This window comes from Neolamprologus multifasciatus, chromosome 11 (genome assembly GCF_963576455.1).
Source record: "Neolamprologus multifasciatus chromosome 11, fNeoMul1.2, whole genome shotgun sequence".
Classification (NCBI taxonomy): Eukaryota; Metazoa; Chordata; class Actinopteri; order Cichliformes; family Cichlidae; genus Neolamprologus; species Neolamprologus multifasciatus.
The window spans coordinates 7,239,399-7,255,892 of record NC_140449.1 but is presented as its reverse complement, the minus strand read 5'-3'; the positions used below and the strand labels follow the sequence as shown (position 1 = coordinate 7,255,892).

The 16,494-nt window shown below is 42.4% G+C and overlaps 3 protein-coding genes across 5 annotated transcripts; 1 reads left to right on the top strand and 2 right to left on the bottom strand.

Moving 5' to 3' along the window:
• Positions 1 to 1,598: 1,598 nt before the first annotated feature.
• On the bottom strand, positions 1,599 to 7,420 carry LOC146507723 (uncharacterized). 2 transcript variants are annotated; one of them, XM_085177776.1, is made up of 3 exons: positions 6,828 to 7,420; positions 3,371 to 6,564; positions 1,599 to 3,208 (listed from the first exon to the last, which is right to left on the bottom strand). In XM_085177776.1, exons 1-3 carry the CDS (start codon positions 7,219 to 7,221, stop codon positions 3,008 to 3,010), a joined length of 3,789 nt encoding a protein of 1,262 aa, XP_085033902.1. In that variant the 5' UTR covers positions 7,222 to 7,420; the 3' UTR covers positions 1,599 to 3,007. The 2 variants fall into 2 exon arrangements, with proteins under 2 accessions (XP_085033902.1, XP_085033901.1); XM_085177775.1 differs by having other exon boundaries at positions 1,599 to 6,564.
• Positions 7,421 to 7,862: 442 nt separating this feature from the next.
• LOC146507722 (uncharacterized) lies at positions 7,863 to 11,665 on the bottom strand. Of its 2 annotated transcripts, XM_085177779.1 has the most exons (4): positions 11,538 to 11,665; positions 10,521 to 10,835; positions 9,419 to 9,844; positions 7,863 to 9,312 (listed from the first exon to the last, which is right to left on the bottom strand). In XM_085177779.1, exons 2-4 carry the CDS (start codon positions 10,774 to 10,776, stop codon positions 8,477 to 8,479), a joined length of 1,518 nt encoding a protein of 505 aa, XP_085033905.1. In that variant the 5' UTR covers positions 10,777 to 10,835; positions 11,538 to 11,665; the 3' UTR covers positions 7,863 to 8,476. The 2 variants fall into 2 exon arrangements, with proteins under 2 accessions (XP_085033905.1, XP_085033903.1); XM_085177777.1 differs by having other exon boundaries at positions 10,521 to 11,663.
• A 1,993-nt stretch (positions 11,666 to 13,658) lies between these two features.
• LOC146507721 (trypsin-3-like) lies at positions 13,659 to 14,950 on the top strand. Its single transcript, XM_085177780.1, has 5 exons — positions 13,659 to 13,782; positions 13,862 to 14,018; positions 14,155 to 14,408; positions 14,498 to 14,634; positions 14,720 to 14,950. Exons 1-5 carry the CDS (start codon positions 13,743 to 13,745, stop codon positions 14,867 to 14,869), a joined length of 738 nt encoding a protein of 245 aa, XP_085033906.1. The 5' UTR covers positions 13,659 to 13,742; the 3' UTR covers positions 14,870 to 14,950.
• The last annotated feature ends 1,544 nt before the right edge of the window (positions 14,951 to 16,494 follow it).

The window sequence follows — 16,494 nt, the reverse complement described above, 5'->3', positions numbered from 1 at the left end:
TTCCTCTGTTAATGAATAGACGTATTCACTGTTGTATTACTTTTGTATATAAATAAAGGCAGGTGCAGGAGACAGAGCGCACATCACAGGGCCCCCACTCTGGTGTGAGCGTTCTGTGATTGCCCTTGCAAGTAAAAACTGCAGCGTCTGTGTGTTTCTACCTTTAGATTCTTAGCTGAAGAAGTGTCTTTAGAATAAATCTCTTGACAAATGTGAAAAAAGAAGCAGTCCTGTAAAGTCCCATATTTGAGTATACATTAATACAAAAAAACAAAAAACAAAAACCCTGTCACACTGTAAAAGACAAGTGACAGTTTGTTAAGTTTTTTCAATTTATTTCACAATAATGCAAAAATAAATAATCTATAATATTTTTAACACTACATTCCTATGTCACTAAAAACAGGGAAATGCTATTTTCATTCAACTTTTATGCTGCATTAAGCAAATATGACAAGTTGCACCAAATAAATAAAGCATGGTTAAGTTTCTAGATGTTACGCTAGTTTTCTTTGGGAGAGTAATTTTGGTAAATACTTTTCATTTTTGACACCCACTTTGTAAGCATGCACACTGCCCTTCAGGAGCCTCCAAAGATCCCGGAAATTTTCAGGCTTTTAATTGTCAATGGTTTTTGAGATATAATTATGTTCAAAAATTGCAATTTCAATGTAAAAAGAAAAGGCTTGAAAGTGGGCAGATTGAACTTCTAAAAAAAAAAAATCTAGAAAAGTATTTGGTATATGAAGATTTCATTACACTGTCAAACTTGGACGCTAACCCCGTCCAACCACCCAAAAATCACACCACTAAACAAGAGTATGTGAATGGGTGATAAGAAACTAAAATTATCTCTTTAATTCTCATACTAATCATGTCATCTCAGTGTGGTTTTTAATCTGTTTATCCAGTGCTCTTATACATTGGTTTATTTACGACATTTACTCTGGCACTTCACTACTGACTGGTGGAACTGAAGTTTAGGGCAGCATGGTGGTGAGGTGGTTCGAAACAGTTGCCTCACAGCAAGAAGGTACTGAGTTTAACTCCACCACCTGGCCAATTTTCTTTTTTCTTACTGCATCAGTCCTCAAGAGATCAACACATTTTAAATAATTCACACAGGAATACGTTTCATGACTTTATGTTTCTCATACACGTTTTATCTGGGTTTTTTTTTTCTCAAATAAGTTAATAAGTTTATTCATTGAAGGAGGAGTTAACTCAACCCATCATTCACCGAGTCATTTTCATCGTTTCATTCGGCATTAAATATCTATTTAAAGGCTTCTACAAGTATTAAATCTTGCTACTCCGGGTCTCTAAACTGTGAAAAAGATTACAATGTAATGATTAAACACAGAAAATCACAATAAATAAAGCCTATAATGCAAAACATATTTTCATGGGTTATGCACGAACCCATACAGCTTTCCATTATTCAGTGACCTAATTCCTGGGGAGGAAAAATAAATCTGATAGCACATCTTCAAAATTGATCCTACCCCATCATATTAAGGTTAAGGAGTTCCCTATAATAGCAATGTCCAGGTGCTAATGCTGGTTTATGCTAACTGTGAAGTACTGCACCACACAAGTTTATAATCAAAGGCAGGTTTTTATTTTAATCCAATATGTAGACATCATGGGAAAAATCTTCCATGCTAAAACAGTGGATAGAGGTAGAAGGGCACGTTTCTGAATTGATGAATGTTGGAGTTGTTTTGCTTTTCCTTCTTTTTGTGGCTTTTTTTTTTTTCATTTTATTTTTACATATGAACCATTTGTTTATTTCTACAGCAGATAGCAGTAATGAATATTGTCAGTCACTTGGCGGGCCACCAGAGCTAATCTAATGCCCATTTTCATAACGGAAGGAGATGTGATGATGTACTCACCTAGATCTACTGTTACGGAATGAGATCATTCATTATTCACAAAAAAAACAAAAACAAAACATTTACACACTAAAAAGTGGAATTAATTTTTACAAACTTGGGTACATTCCAATCTGAAATACTTATTCTGGTAAGAGATGCAGACTGGACCAATTGAAGCAAAAAATTATGTAACCAATTATTTTCCTTTCTTGCCACTGTAAAAAAATGTTAATGACAAAACATCACATAAGTCTAACATTTCTTACAAAATGAGCTATTGGTCAGCAGTCATTAATTGTGTAAAGGTGCCAAATTGCCCCATCCCCAATGGCCACCCCAAGTGTTGCAGTTACAGAAAACTCTTACTGTGAAATCACAATTACATATTAGAAATGGTTTTGCGTTTTACTCGTCGCATATTTGGACCAGGCCAGTGGCCCTGTGATCACAAGTGCTCCCTAAGAGGATTATACTGTATGTGTACAGTTTTTTTTCCTTGTTATGTTCTGACAAATCTAATCTGTGAACACAACAATCCCCCTCACTTCTCCAAAAGCAAAAACACACATTTCTTTACAGCATCTTTGAAACAGTTGCTCTGCATTTTGGGAGGGAGGTCACATTGTTGAGTCTACCTTAATAAGCACAAACTAGGCCTAGGATACCAAAGACAGCAGACATGCAGACTGTACTCATAAAAAGGCACACAGTATACTGTACATGAAGAAACACAGTACAAATGATTCAGGACATATGACCGGAACTAGAAAAGTACTAATATTATCTAAATCTAAAGGTCACTGGCAATAAATGAAATGTAGACCTTACAGTAGAACCTCATTAATCTAGAAGTATTTGGATATGCATTTTAAAAGACAGCAAAACACTTTAAATGGCATGTGTACACACCCTTCATGTCAAAACACACCCTGACTGTGCAATCTAATCTGAAGCCAAAAGACTTAAAATGTGTAACAAGTGTACAGGCTAAATCACGTTTCACCTTCCCCATCTTTTTGCTAATGCTCATCCATGTGTGATAAATGAGGTTCCACCAAATAATAAAATTATTACAAAAACAAACAAACAAAAAACTAAAACTAAGTCTTGTTGCTAGAGTAGAAATGTCAAATCTCTCCTTGTGCATGTTGCAAGTAATGCATTTGTAGATCCAGCTCCCGAGGAAGAGAGCACCCGCATATCATGCACTGGAGAAGCCGTTCTGGGGCAAAAGGCAAACGAGATCCAAGTTTGTGAGTTTCTGTCCGCGGGGCAAGTTGAGGTAGGGACAGGGTCTGTGGCATGTGTGGCCTCTCGCTCATGACAGCCTGTGGTGTGAAAAAAATATTTGGGTGTGGAGGTCTTGGAAGTGCACCAACTGCGACAGAGTGAAGAGGGTGAGGGCCAGGCAAAGCAAGAGGAGGGAGCGGAGCAAGTGGAGGTGAGAAAAAAGGAGAAGGCTGATTTATGATTATTTGAGTGCCTGTTACCATTGGTTGTTGCTGCAGCTCCGGTCCATTCCCTGGTTTGAGTTGCCCAGAAAGCAGGGTTTGAGGACCCACTGGGTTATTTTGGAAGCCCCATACTGGTGTTCCCATGCCCTGTCCAAAACGATGAGGCTCGTACTGAATGGAGATGGGAACCTTCTGTGTTGCTGTCTGTACATTGGCCCAGCCAGATGACGCCTGCTTTTGCTGCAGCTGAAAATCTTGATTATTTACTAACTTCTCAGTGGAGTTTATAGTCTTTGGAATTCCTGGTGGTGTTTGTATGTCCCATAAGGTGCTGCTGGCCCCATGAGAGACGGGACTGGAAATTGGCATAGCACTGCTTTGGTCTATTTGAGCTGAGGTGGATGCACCTGCTAAGCCAGAAGCCCATGGCTTTTGTGGCTCACAGCCGTTCCATGGCTTCTCTGGCTGGCTAACAGTCGAAGGTATTACTTGAGGATTACTCAAGTCCCACACTCTGTCCTCCTTCTTAGGAGGTGTTGACGGCTCCTTTTGTGAGGACACTGGGGTAACTGACCATCTTGGCAGCTGAAGCTCTTGCCCGAGCTTACTTGGTGAGCCCTGTGAATTTACTAGTGGAGTTGGCCTGACACTCCACAGAGCTGCTCCGTCTATGTAGGAGGAGGGAACAGAAAATTCGTGTTGCACAGAACTTGTGGAGGCTAGCACTGTAGACGTGGGAGTGCTGCTCCAAGAAACAGGCTTGTGCTGCCTGTGCTGCACCATCTCGTTCACTGCTGATGGGCTGGATTTTTTTGGCACAGACACCAGGTGAGAGGCGGCAACAGAAGACGTGCCGTCTTTTGTGTGTGCCGAATCTAAACTCTGAACAGACGTGGAGCCTGACTGACTTATCAGAGGAATATCTGCCCAGGATGAACTTGTCCGATGGTGCTGCTGTAGCACTGAGCTGTCAAACTGTGTCTGCTGGGGGCCTCCATGTTGGTGCTGCGATGATGGAACAGGCATTACTTCCCCACCATCTACCTTCCACTGCACTGGCTGAGGGTGTAGCTCGGACAGCCACTGCTCCTTTTGTTGCCTGCTCTGTAAATCCATGCAAGATGCATGCATGGAAGATGGCGGCTGTACTGCCCTCCTGTGGAGCTCAGCGTCTCTCACTACCGAAACCGGATAAGAAAGCTGCTGAGGAGTAGTCATCCCTGAACCTCCTAAAGGTCTAGAAAATCCCCATACTGGCCTCCCACCCCTTCTCCCCCTCCCCCTCATCCTAGAGCTCATTGGGAAAGAACTGTACTGGCTGAAACTCTGCCGCTTACGAGCGTGGATCTTCTGGTGTACCAGCAGGCTACTAAACCACGAAAAGGTTTTGTGACACTCTTCACAGCGATGAGGTCTCTCTCCTGTGTGGGTGTTCATGTGATCACGGAGCAGATAAGCTAACCCGAAGCTTTTGTCACACTGGTCACACTTGTGAGGTTTGTCACCGTTATGTGACAACATGTGGTGCTGCAGCTGGATCTCGTCGCTGTAGCCTTTGCGGCAGCTGGTGCAGCGGAACGGTTTTTCCTGATGCAGCTTTTGATGCGTTCTCATGTTCTGCAGGAAGGCAAAGTCCTTCCCACAGTCTGAACATTTGTATGGCTTCTTGCCTGTGTGAATGATGAGATGCTGCTGTAAATAGCTACTGAATCTAAAGCCCTTGCCGCACACTTTACACTGGTAAGGCTTGTCCTTGGAATGTATGCGCATATGCAGTTCCAACACTGAACGGTGGCGGAAAGTTTTTCCGCACTCTGAACACTTGTACGACTTAACACTTATGCTTTCGCTTTTCCACTTCACTTGCACATTATCACTGGTTAATGGAGTGAATTGTTTTTTAGGTGGAGCAGCCAGTCTTTCTAAATAATGTGAAACAGACTTGTGGACACTTAAAAGATGCACATTTAAACTGGACTCGTCCCGATAAATGGACGGGCAGTGTGGGCAGGTGTGTCCCTTATCCCAGTACTTGTTCACATCCTTTGGGAGTCGGGGTGATCTCTCCAGCTTTTCATACTCTGCTTCATGAATGAGCATGTGGGCCCTCAGGTTAGCTGGTGCACAATATGTCTGGGGACAAAGGGGGCAGTTAAATGTGCGTTTTGGTTCCTCGCTCTGGTGTGCGTTCTCCTTTCCCGGCCCTCTTACCTCCTCCTGTTCGGCAGCAGGGGCCTGCTTACTGGTCTGTGCACTACAGGAGTTGGTTTCACGCAGTCTATGCTGGCGGCAGTGCGCCTTCATGTTCTGGGCAAAAGCAAATTTTTTCCCACATTCGGGGCAGCGGAAGGGCTTCTGCCCTGTGTGCAGATACTGATGCTGATGAAGGAGGCTGCTGTACTTGAAAGTCTTACCGCAGATGTTACACAGGTGAGAGCGGCTGTTGTCGGTGTGCTTGCGACGATGGTCTTCCATGACGGAGTAGTGTTTAAAAACCATGCCGCATTCAGGGCATTCATAGGGCTTTAGGGCGGCGTGACACCTCTGGTGGAAGCGCAGGGCTGTAGTGTTTGGGAAAGTTTGACTGCACTCTTGGCACATAAAGGTGCTCTCGTAAGAATGGGTCATCATGTGCTTAGTGACGGAGACCTTAAACTGGAAATCTTGGCGGCATAGGGGGCAGTGGTAAGGCTTTTCTACTGTATTGCTGCAGTTGTGGTCCCTCAGCTGGCCGACTGTGGAGAATATCCTCTCACACTCTGCGCACTGAAAAATGCCCTCCTCCATCGTTTGCACCTCCTTTTTTGGAGTGACGAGCTGCGGCTCCTCACTCTCCCTGTGTTCGTTTCGGTGTTTGATGAGGCTGCTGCGGTGCTGAAAGGTAAGGCCGCATTCTTTGCAGGTGAGGGGCGTGAGCTCGTCCTCATGCGCGTGAAAGTGCCGGTGGAGGTTGAACGTCTCGCGGCGGGTGAACCTCTTCCCGCACTCTTTGCAGACCAAGCGGCACTTTTTCTGCTTAGCAGTCAAATCAGTATCCACTCCTCGGTCTGCCTCCTCATCGTCTTCAACCACATCCTCTATGCCGTCCACTTCGCCCACAAAATCCTCATTCTGTGGTTTAACTGTGCTCTTCTCCTCCACATGTGGCTCTTCTGCATTTGTGGCAATGTCACTGTCAACACGCTTGTCCTGCAGCACCTCTTCAGCATCCTCACAGACACTGTTGAGGTCTGCAAGAGAAAAAAAACACAAAAACAACAGCACAGTAACAAGTTAGAAAACAACAGTCTGACAAACTGCATGCAGCCACCCTAGCATATGCATCATGAGCGTCGTTAACAAGCAGCGGTGCAGGGCTGATGCTTCGGTGTGCCGTGGTCAATAATGTCAGCAGAACTCACAGTGCAGAACAGAACCAGCAGTGAGAGCTACAGCTCAAGTTAGCCCCGGAGGCTAAAGCTAACGGTAAAATACATCAACAATGTTAGCATACCACACTTATCGTTTTCCTCCGCGTGCGTCTGTGCTTCTTTGCCGTTATCTTCAGTCTCGGACCAGTCGAATGGACGCTGGTCACTGCCACTGGCCTCGGCCATTTTTTCAGCCGCTCTCAGGTCCTCCGGTAAAATGCATGTCGTTTTGTCGGCTCCAGCACCGGACTCGACAGTAACCTCCGAATGGCTGGCAACACAACCGCCGCCGTCGCTGCCAACATCAGCTCTCTGCTCATCGTTGGGGCTACCCCCGGTTTTAATACACGTATTCTCATCTTTCTGGCGTGCACCGCACCCCGACTCCACCGCCTCGGTTTTCTCCCCACATGTTTCCACCTCCTCCTCGGCTATTTTCTGCCGTTTGGGAGACTTCGCTGGGTCTGCGGCGGCCATGTTTCACCCATGCACCCCCTTGTCCAGACCAGAGCACACAAGGATCATGCTAGTCAGGAATCAAATTTCCGGTCGAAACTTTCAAAATAAAACGGTAATTACGCTCAGCACGGTTCACTTCATCGTTTCGGTAAATATATTTTGAAACGTTAAATCACGCGTTTCCTCTTTACTACTGTTTTGGAGTTGTTTTTATAAACACTTGACAATTGTATAAAATCAGCTTAACTTTTCAACATTAGCCCTGATATTTTATTATTATTATTTTTATATGCGGTGACAAATCCACAAGTGATTGGCTGGGTTTATTTGGAGTCCATGTCTGTCTTTTATTAAGTTTAGTTACATTTCATCAGAACAGTAGCTATCTACAAAATATAGCTTGTGCAAAACTACTTAAGTGATGGCAATAATCTGTTTCTTTGCAACTATTTACAAATACATCCATGTCACTGCATGCAAGATTACCATAAATAGCTCCTACATACTTATGTATGCTTTTAAATTCAACCATAAACATAGGATTTTAAACCCAAAACATACTGTGATGTAGTTGTCATAGTGTCTTTTTTGTTTTTAAATATATCCCAAAAAGTTTCGGTTCTTCTGAATACATCATTTTTGTCTCAAAACGCACTGAACAGAACACAGTCTAGCTTTATTGTCCAACCAAAGTTGGAAAATTATGTACCATAAAACTGTTGAAAAGCACAAGCATACATTAGCAGATAATTACAATCGCTGTATAGCTACAATATATGGTAATAACAGCAGGTTACAGGTACTTTATGACAACAGGGTTAGTGTATCAGGAGAGCTGAGTCAGTACTGAACTAGTAAGAGCATCATTGAGCTTTGCAGCTCTGCTGCAAACCATGTACAGAGACATGCATATTGAACATCACTGCCTACAGTATGTCATTTTTCTGAGTTCTTAAAGTCCACGAGTGAAGTTGCCACTCAACAGAGTCACTGTTTTTAAGAGTCTTTTAGAACATGAGTATGTACACATGTCTGAGAAACCAATCTAATGTTAAGGCCACCTATGATCTCAAGTGTCTAATTTTCATATCTGCTTCAGTCCTGTCTGAATACAAACCTAAGTGCGAGATGGATCCAGAGTACGGCATAGCACTCCAAACAACTATTGTTACTGAAATACTGTCAGTAGAAAAAGAGCATCATTTGTTTGTCACATTTTGAAACATCAAATACAGATGATATGCAGTTTATAGAGTTTCTGAATACATTCTCCTCAGCGCCGTCGCCTGCGTCTGTGGTCAACAGCTCTTCCTCGCCGTGGTCGCTGCATACTTCCATTTGTGTCTGTGGGTGGATCGGAGGAAAAAGTGCACTCGTGCATGTCCGGGGATGATGGTGCAGGTACAACAGCTACAGATGACTGGTTATTTGAATGCTGGCTGACCTGTGGTTGCTGCTGTATTTGTGTTTGATGTTGCTGTGACTGCTGTGGTGTTTCGATTCGCTGTTGTTGTGGTTCTGTGTGCTGCAGCTGCTGCTGAACTGGCTGTGGCTGTAAGTGCTGCTGAGGTGTTTGTGATTGGTGCGCTTGTACACGATGTTGCTGTGGCTGTGGTTGCTGCTGGGCCTCAAGCACTCCTAAGAGCCTTTGCAAGAGGACATTGTTTTGTTGTAGACTGACTGCTAATGCCTCTTGTGAAGTGACAAGTGTTCTCATGTCCTGTCTGAAACCTTCGCCAAACTCCCGCAGACTCTTTTCTACCCGATTTCCAAGCTGAATTGCAGCTTCCCCCAACCCTCGTAGCTCATCTTCGAGCCAGGAACTCCGTGGAGGGGCTTCAAGAGGACCCTGCTGTGCTCCAAGGGATGGCTGAGGACTGCTGGGTTGCGGGCTACCATTGAGGAAAGGAGCACTGTAGAGAGGAGAAGGTGGCAGCCATCGTTCTGATGGAGGGGGTGGTCCTATTCCCAGACCAAGGCCTAATCCCAGTTTGTCTTCCATACTGTTCTCTACAGGTTCACACTCAGGTTCTCCCATGTCTCTGTCACGCTCAAGATTGTCCTCATCTTTCTCCAAACAATCTCTCTCTGATCCTTCCATTCCTACACCTGAAAATAAATAAATAAATTTATTAATAAAAATGGACACAAGCATTGATGAAATTAGTTGCATTTAAAATCTAAAAAGAAAGGCAGTTCTCAGACAACAGTTTACCTGTATCAGAGTCAGCGAAGCATGGAAAACTGGGCTTTGGTCTGGTGCTTTGCTTCTGTCTGGCTTGCTGAAGCCTGGGGCTTGGCTGAGAAGGACGCCCGAGCATTGAGGTCCCTCTGCTGGATGGCAGGTAACAGCTGCGGTGGCGGGCATCCGCCAGTCTGCCCCCATTGCGCCTCTTTAAGTCATCCCAGCGCTTCTTCACCTCTCTAAGGGTTCGCGGGACTCTGGAAACAGCATTTACTCTCTCCAGGATCCCTGCCCAGATGCGCTCTCTTTCACGTCGCCGGAGCCTCCCTGCCGGACCAAAGAGTTCTCCTTCGCACCGAGTAACTTCGGACACCAGCACTTCAAGCTCCGCTCCGCTGAAGCGACTCTTTCTTTTTCCTGCGCCGCCAGCAGCCAGTGCAGCTGACATAGCTCGGTCTGTCAAGAGAAAGTTGAGAGGAAAGCCAAATGGGAAAGAAAAAAATAAATATATAAATATAAGTGTCAAATTCAGAGCTTTAACAGTCTTATTTTAACTGTGCTAAACAACAACATGGGCAAGTACAACAACTCTTGGCAAACCTCTGAGCCCTGTGACATCAGAATTTTCTTCCATCACTAAAATGTAGCTACACATTTTCTAACAATAATAAAAAGTATTTTTTGCATAATCCAGATGATTTTGCTGACTAAGGGTGACAATAATTTCACAAGGATTTCCATTAGGAGTAAGGCTGGTTTACAAAAAAGATAAAAAGGAAGAACTCTGTTTTCCATGTGCCATGCACATGTTTAGAATTACTCTAAACAGGTGCTCATCAGCAGGACAATTCAACTGCATAAAAGCAAACAGACTCCTGTTTGTTGGAATTATAAAGATATTTAATAAAAGTTGCCAAAATATAAAACAACTGGAGATAAAAAACAAAACAAAACAACGACCCAGGCTTCATCGGGGACTCTGATCAACAGTAGCTTGTATTTTCTTTTCTTTGTTTGTTTTTTTTGCTCTATTGTTCCAGTTCTTTTATATTTTTACAACTTTTAATCAATATCTTTATAATTCAGACCAATAGAGTGCCTCAGGAATCTCTGCTGTTACAAATATGCTTACTTTGTTCAATGGACAAAAGGTCATCTGAGGACATGCCAGGTGCCATGATGTTTGGATGTACCACCACAACGTTGAAGGGGAGTCCTCCGGGTAATCCGCTGCTCTGGTCGCAGCTGCCCTCCGAATCCTCATCCTCCCGGGGGAAGCCGTTCTCTGAGGCTCCCCCCCCAAAGGGTCCCTCCGGAGACTCCACTTTGATGTGCATGGGAGGTGATTGCTCGTACAGCAGCCCCCCCTCCTCGTAGTACTCAGTCATGGATCAGACCTGATTTACAGCAGAACTGACTGGCGGGCCAATTCTGATACTGACAGCTTCTGCCCCATTAACAAAAGTTCAAAGCAGAGGTGAACCTACTGCTGAAGACAATACAACTCTTCTGTGTACACATAACTATCAACCTTTTAAGGGTACAGCTGCCACACACTAAAAGTGCGAGGGGGAGGTGGTTCTCAGGAAACGTAAAGTTAAAGTAGTCTTAAACCCGCTTTAGCACATTTATTAAAGCTGCCTAAATCATTGTTGTAGAGATACAAAATAACATTGTCTGATTGATCGCTAGCTCCAACCTCTAAAATCCATTTCTATCATTTCCACCAGTACTGACATGTTAATGCAAACCCAAGTGCAGTGTGTAAAACACCAGAAGAAGGCTGAGTGCTGTATCTAAACGTCCACTTGTTTAACACCGAGTCGAAACATCAGGACAGAGGATCGCCTCCCAGTTCTGAAATCCATCAAAAAATGCTGCTTACAACTATGTCGAAAACCAGAACGGCTACGTTTGCTTTCCCCCTGTAATCTCCACGTCTGCGATATGTCGCATCGATGCGCATTTCTTTCTGCACCACATCCGCAATGGTTGCGCATTCCGCATACATTAGGTGCTGGTCTTGGGATGGAGCTAGTTGTTAAGCTAACAGGCTACCGCAGCTTCAGGTGGAGCGGCAGCTCTGTCGGAACTCCCACTGACAAGCTAGCCGACGCGATTGGAAAGCTGACGCTGTTGTGTTTCTTACCTCATGATAAGGGCACATGGGAGGCAAAAGCAAACCAAAACACAATCGGTGCAGCTGTTAGCTCAGCAGCCGACAAACAGACCGAGGACAGTCGCTTGTTGTTGACGTCATCGAAGGTGCAAGCTCAGGACCAATCAACTGAAGAGCTATCAATTCATCCGTTGAACGATGATGGACAGGCACATCGCGATGTCACACAGTATAGAGATGACTTGGAGGGGTTTTAATTTTACTTTTAATAATAAAACGTCTCTGTTGTTTTCTGCTTTGTGTCGTTCATGATATTTTTTTATAAACAACCGAAAACTCTCAGTTCTGAAAGTACGAACTGTTTTATATATTACACTTTGTTATTGTGATTGTCCTTTCTATTTTATTTTAAGCTATTTTGTTTTCTCCTGCCACTTCATTAGGTTAACCTGTTCACCTTCTGATTAATGCACATGTCAAATTAGCCAATCACATAGCAGCAACTCGGTGTATTTAAGCATGTAAGACATGGTTAAGACGACCTGCTGAAGTTCAAACTTAGTATCAGAAGAAAGGTCAAAGTTGCTTTGACCGTGGCATATGTGTTGGTGTCAAACAGTTTAGACCGAGTTTTCACAGACATACTGGGATCTGCAGGATTTTTCTGCATATCCATCTCTAGGATTTACAGAGAATAGTCAAAAAGAAGAAAATATTCAGTGAGCAGCAGTGCCCTATTGATGTCAGAGGAAACAGGAGAACAGCCAGAATCAAATAACCAGTCATTTCAACCAAGATATGCAGAAGAGCATTTCTGAATGCACATGTTGAATGCACATGAATAGTAGAAAACCTCCCCAGGACCCACTCCTGCCATTTCATTGGCAGATATTAGGGGCCTTAATACCAGCTGAGCATTGTTTAAACACCACAGCCTGCCTGGGTATTGTTGTTAACCATGTCTATTCCTTTATGGCCACAGTGTACCTGACTTCTGATGGCTTCTTCCACCAGTATCACAAACCATATCACAAACTTCAAATCATGTGAAATTGTTTTCTTCTACATGACAGTGAGTTCACTGTACTCAAATGATCAACACAGTCACCAGATCTCAATCAAGTAGAGCACCTTTGGGGAAAGGAAGATTCACATCATGGATGTGCAGCTGACAAATCTGTTTCATGCTATTATGAACCAAAACCTCTGAGGAATATTTCCGAGGCAAAATGCTGGTCCAACCTAACACAAGCAACATGTACATAACAAGTGGGATTTCAAGTTTCTCTATAAAAACATGTTGAATGGCCTGATTGGTCATGAGGAGGATGGCGCTGTTAAGGAGACGAAACTGATCGCCTGCATGTGAAAGTAAATGTTGTTGTTTTTTAATTTAAAAAAAAAAAACCTAAGGAGGATTTTAAAAGCTGTCAGTTGAAATTACTGTAAAAGCTTCACTGGACTGTGAGTGTCAAAAGCCTTCAGCCTGAGTGTGTTGTTTACTGGGAGGAGTTAACTAATGCTATTATGCCAAGGAAGCAAAAAAGCACCTGAAAACCAAATGGCTATTATCAGAAAAATGTTGCCTACTGTAAAGCACTGGCTTTAAATCAAAGAATGCAAGAATCTTTGTTGGATTGTGTGAGCATGTCTGATGACAGGAAGAAGTTATGTTGTGTTAGCAGAGCTTAGGGGGGGAAAGACAAAGAAAGAAAGGAGAGGGGGAAAAAAAACACCAAAACTTAACATGTCATGCTAAAAACTGTTGTATAAGTCATACACGTGCGCTGAACTTTAAAATGTTGACTTGTTCTTTGTTTCTTTGTTGGGCACAAAAAGTTTTTTAAAAAGTATGATTAACTACAAACTTAATAAAATTAGGCAAAATTAAATAGGTTGTAGTAAATATTTCTCCAGTAATTTGTACATAGTGTGTTAGCGAAAACCGTCATTGAAGTGATCTTAAAAGTGCTCATGTAGGATAAAACATAACATGTTGCAGAGTGACAATTTAGCAAGATGTGATAAGTAAAAGGAAAATTATTTTTTTTTTTTATCTTTAAACATGCTGCTGTTTCCCAGGTGGGCTAATATTTAATCAGTGTGCTTGGCACATGGAAAAAAACGTGGGAGCATGACTGAGATAAAGAGCTGTGAAGCGGGGCTGCGCATCTGTATATAAGGCTGCTGCACACTCCTCTGCTATGTGTAGATTCGCAGGCACAGAAAACAAACATGAAGTACTTCATTCTCCTTGCCCTGTTTGCTGCAGCATGTAAGTCTTTGCACAAAATTTCTCGATTTGATCATTTGAACAGAGAGTTTAACACTGGAACTCTCCTTCTGTATTGCAGATGCTGCTCCCATTGACGATGACAAGATCATTGGAGGCTATGAGTGCACAAAGAACTCTGTGCCCTACATGGTTTCTCTGAACGTTGGCTATCACTTCTGTGGAGGCTCCCTGATCTCCAGCTCCTGGGTCGTGTCTGCTGCTCACTGCTACCAGTCGTAAGTACAGAGAGCATTCATCAAATTAATTTAATGAAAAAATGCACGCAGGGCTGCTAACCCCTATAAAAGGGCATACTAACCAAACAAGTAGACACTTTACTTGAATACATTCCTCTTCTGGCTCTCCCTGCAGAAGCATCCAGTTGCGCCTTGGTGAGCACAACATTGCTGTCAATGAGGGCACTGAGCAGTTCATCAGCTCTTCCAGGGTCATTCGTCACCAAAGCTACAACAGCTACAACCTGGATAACGACATCATGCTGATCAAGCTGAGCAAGCCCGCCACCCTGAACAGCTACGTCAAAACCGTGTCCCTGCCCTCTGGCTGTGCCAGTGCCGGCACCTCCTGTCTGATCTCTGGATGGGGCAACACCAGCACCAGTGGAAGTGAGTCAAAGCCTTCAGTCACACATTCAGAAAAAAAAGCGTAAATGTTGATGTATGAGTTGTATGACTTTTTTTCCCTCCCCTTCTAGGCTACTACCCTGACCGTCTGATGTGCCTGAATGCCCCCATCCTAAGTGACACAAGCTGCAGGAACTCCTATCCTGGAGAGATCACCAACAACATGTTCTGTGCTGGATTCCTTGAGGGAGGCAAGGACTCCTGCCAGGTATGAGCTAAAGCCATCCTGACTGTTTTAGGACAAACCAAACTTCAGAACACCTCTGCTCACACTTGTCTTTTCTGTGCCTCAGGGTGACTCCGGTGGCCCCGTCGTGTGCAATGGCCGGCTGCAGGGTATTGTGTCCTGGGGTTACGGCTGTGCTCAGAGGAACAAGCCTGGAGTCTACACCAAGGTCTGCAACTACAACAGCTGGATCAACAACACCATGGCTAACAACTAAATGAAACTACAGTTTTCTAACTAAAGTTTCTTGTATAATTAACTATGAAATGTGATTCAAATAAATAAATAGTCAACATCATTTCATGTTGTTCCTTGTTTTGTGCTGTTGGGTAAAACATGACGAGAATCATCAGTAAAGCAGATAAATCATAATCACACATGTTTTTCACAATTAGCATAAGACAGTGGTTCAAAAATGAAAATTATATTTTTTTTAGTATTTAAGATTTAATTAAGTTCTTTTTAACTACTTTAGATTTAAGACCACAGCGAGCTGCATAGATCGATTACTTTATAAATAAAATTTTAATTTTTCATTCATCACTTAGTGGTAATGCATTAATTAACCTTATAAACATTAATATTTGTTTTGGTCAATGACTCTATAAAAGGTTTCTAAAGTCATTGGTTTTAATTCAGCAGTGTGTATACATTTTATAGAAAACAATAATTTTACGTTTAAATTGAAGTCACAGTCTTACACTCTTGTTCTGTAAGTCTGGAATTTTTTTCATAAACAGATAATAAAAGCAAATTATCCAAAGAGATCCACAGGCAGCACAGTATATATATATATACACATCACACATACTGGTGAATTAAGTATGCTCAAGCTCTTTAATCAAACTTGTATTGTTTCCACTAAAATATAATTATTGTTGTTATCCATGAATTTTCAACTTCAAAGTTTACAAAAATGCAGAAAAAAATAGTAAAGCACGTTATTATTGTTTTATTGAGATTCCACATTACACTCATTTACTTGTACTTCTGAACAGGAAACGTGTTTTTGTGGTTCAATGTAATGCTTGGTTTATTTGTGCAGGGTCAAATTTGATACAATGTGTGAAAATAGTTCAATTAAATATTTTCCTATTAAATAATAAAATAATAAAATAATAATAAAAATGTAAACCTTTTTTTGACAGTTTTTAATTTTAATTTTTTTTTAAAATGTTTTCTTATCTTTATGGCAGGCGATCTAATACATTTGTTTAGCACTATACTTGTCTCTCACTTATCTTCTTTGTGAAGAGACACCAAGAGTATAAGTATATAATGCTACATAATCATACAGTTTTTCCATCATTAATTCAAATCTTTGATAAATGAAGTGTATGTGACTGGTGGTAGGACTAAACCTAGATTATAAGCACTGACCTTTATCAACCAGATGTCTTTTCACACGCTGGTCAGATAACAGATTGTCACAGTGGGTTTAAAATTGCAGCAATTTGTTTGACTATCAACTGTTCTTCTATCATTATTTGGTTGTGAAACACTATAACACCTTTAGTATATAGCTAGCATATAGCTGCTGCACCATGTAATACCATCTGAAAGGCATCTAATTGACAATGATCCCAAACATAATGCCAACGCAGTAAAAGCATACTTGGATAGAAAAAAACAACAAAAAAATGAAACACTATCAGCCATAGACAGGCCTCCCCGGAGCCCAGACTCAACATTATTGATGCAGTGTGGAATCATCCTGAGAACAGAACAAAATGAAGTCAACAGCCAAAGAAGAGCTGTGAATGTCCTTCAAGAAGCCCAATCCTGAAGACGTCTTCAGACAATAAAGGTTGTCTAAGAGAATTTAACCCTGTAAGAAAGAAA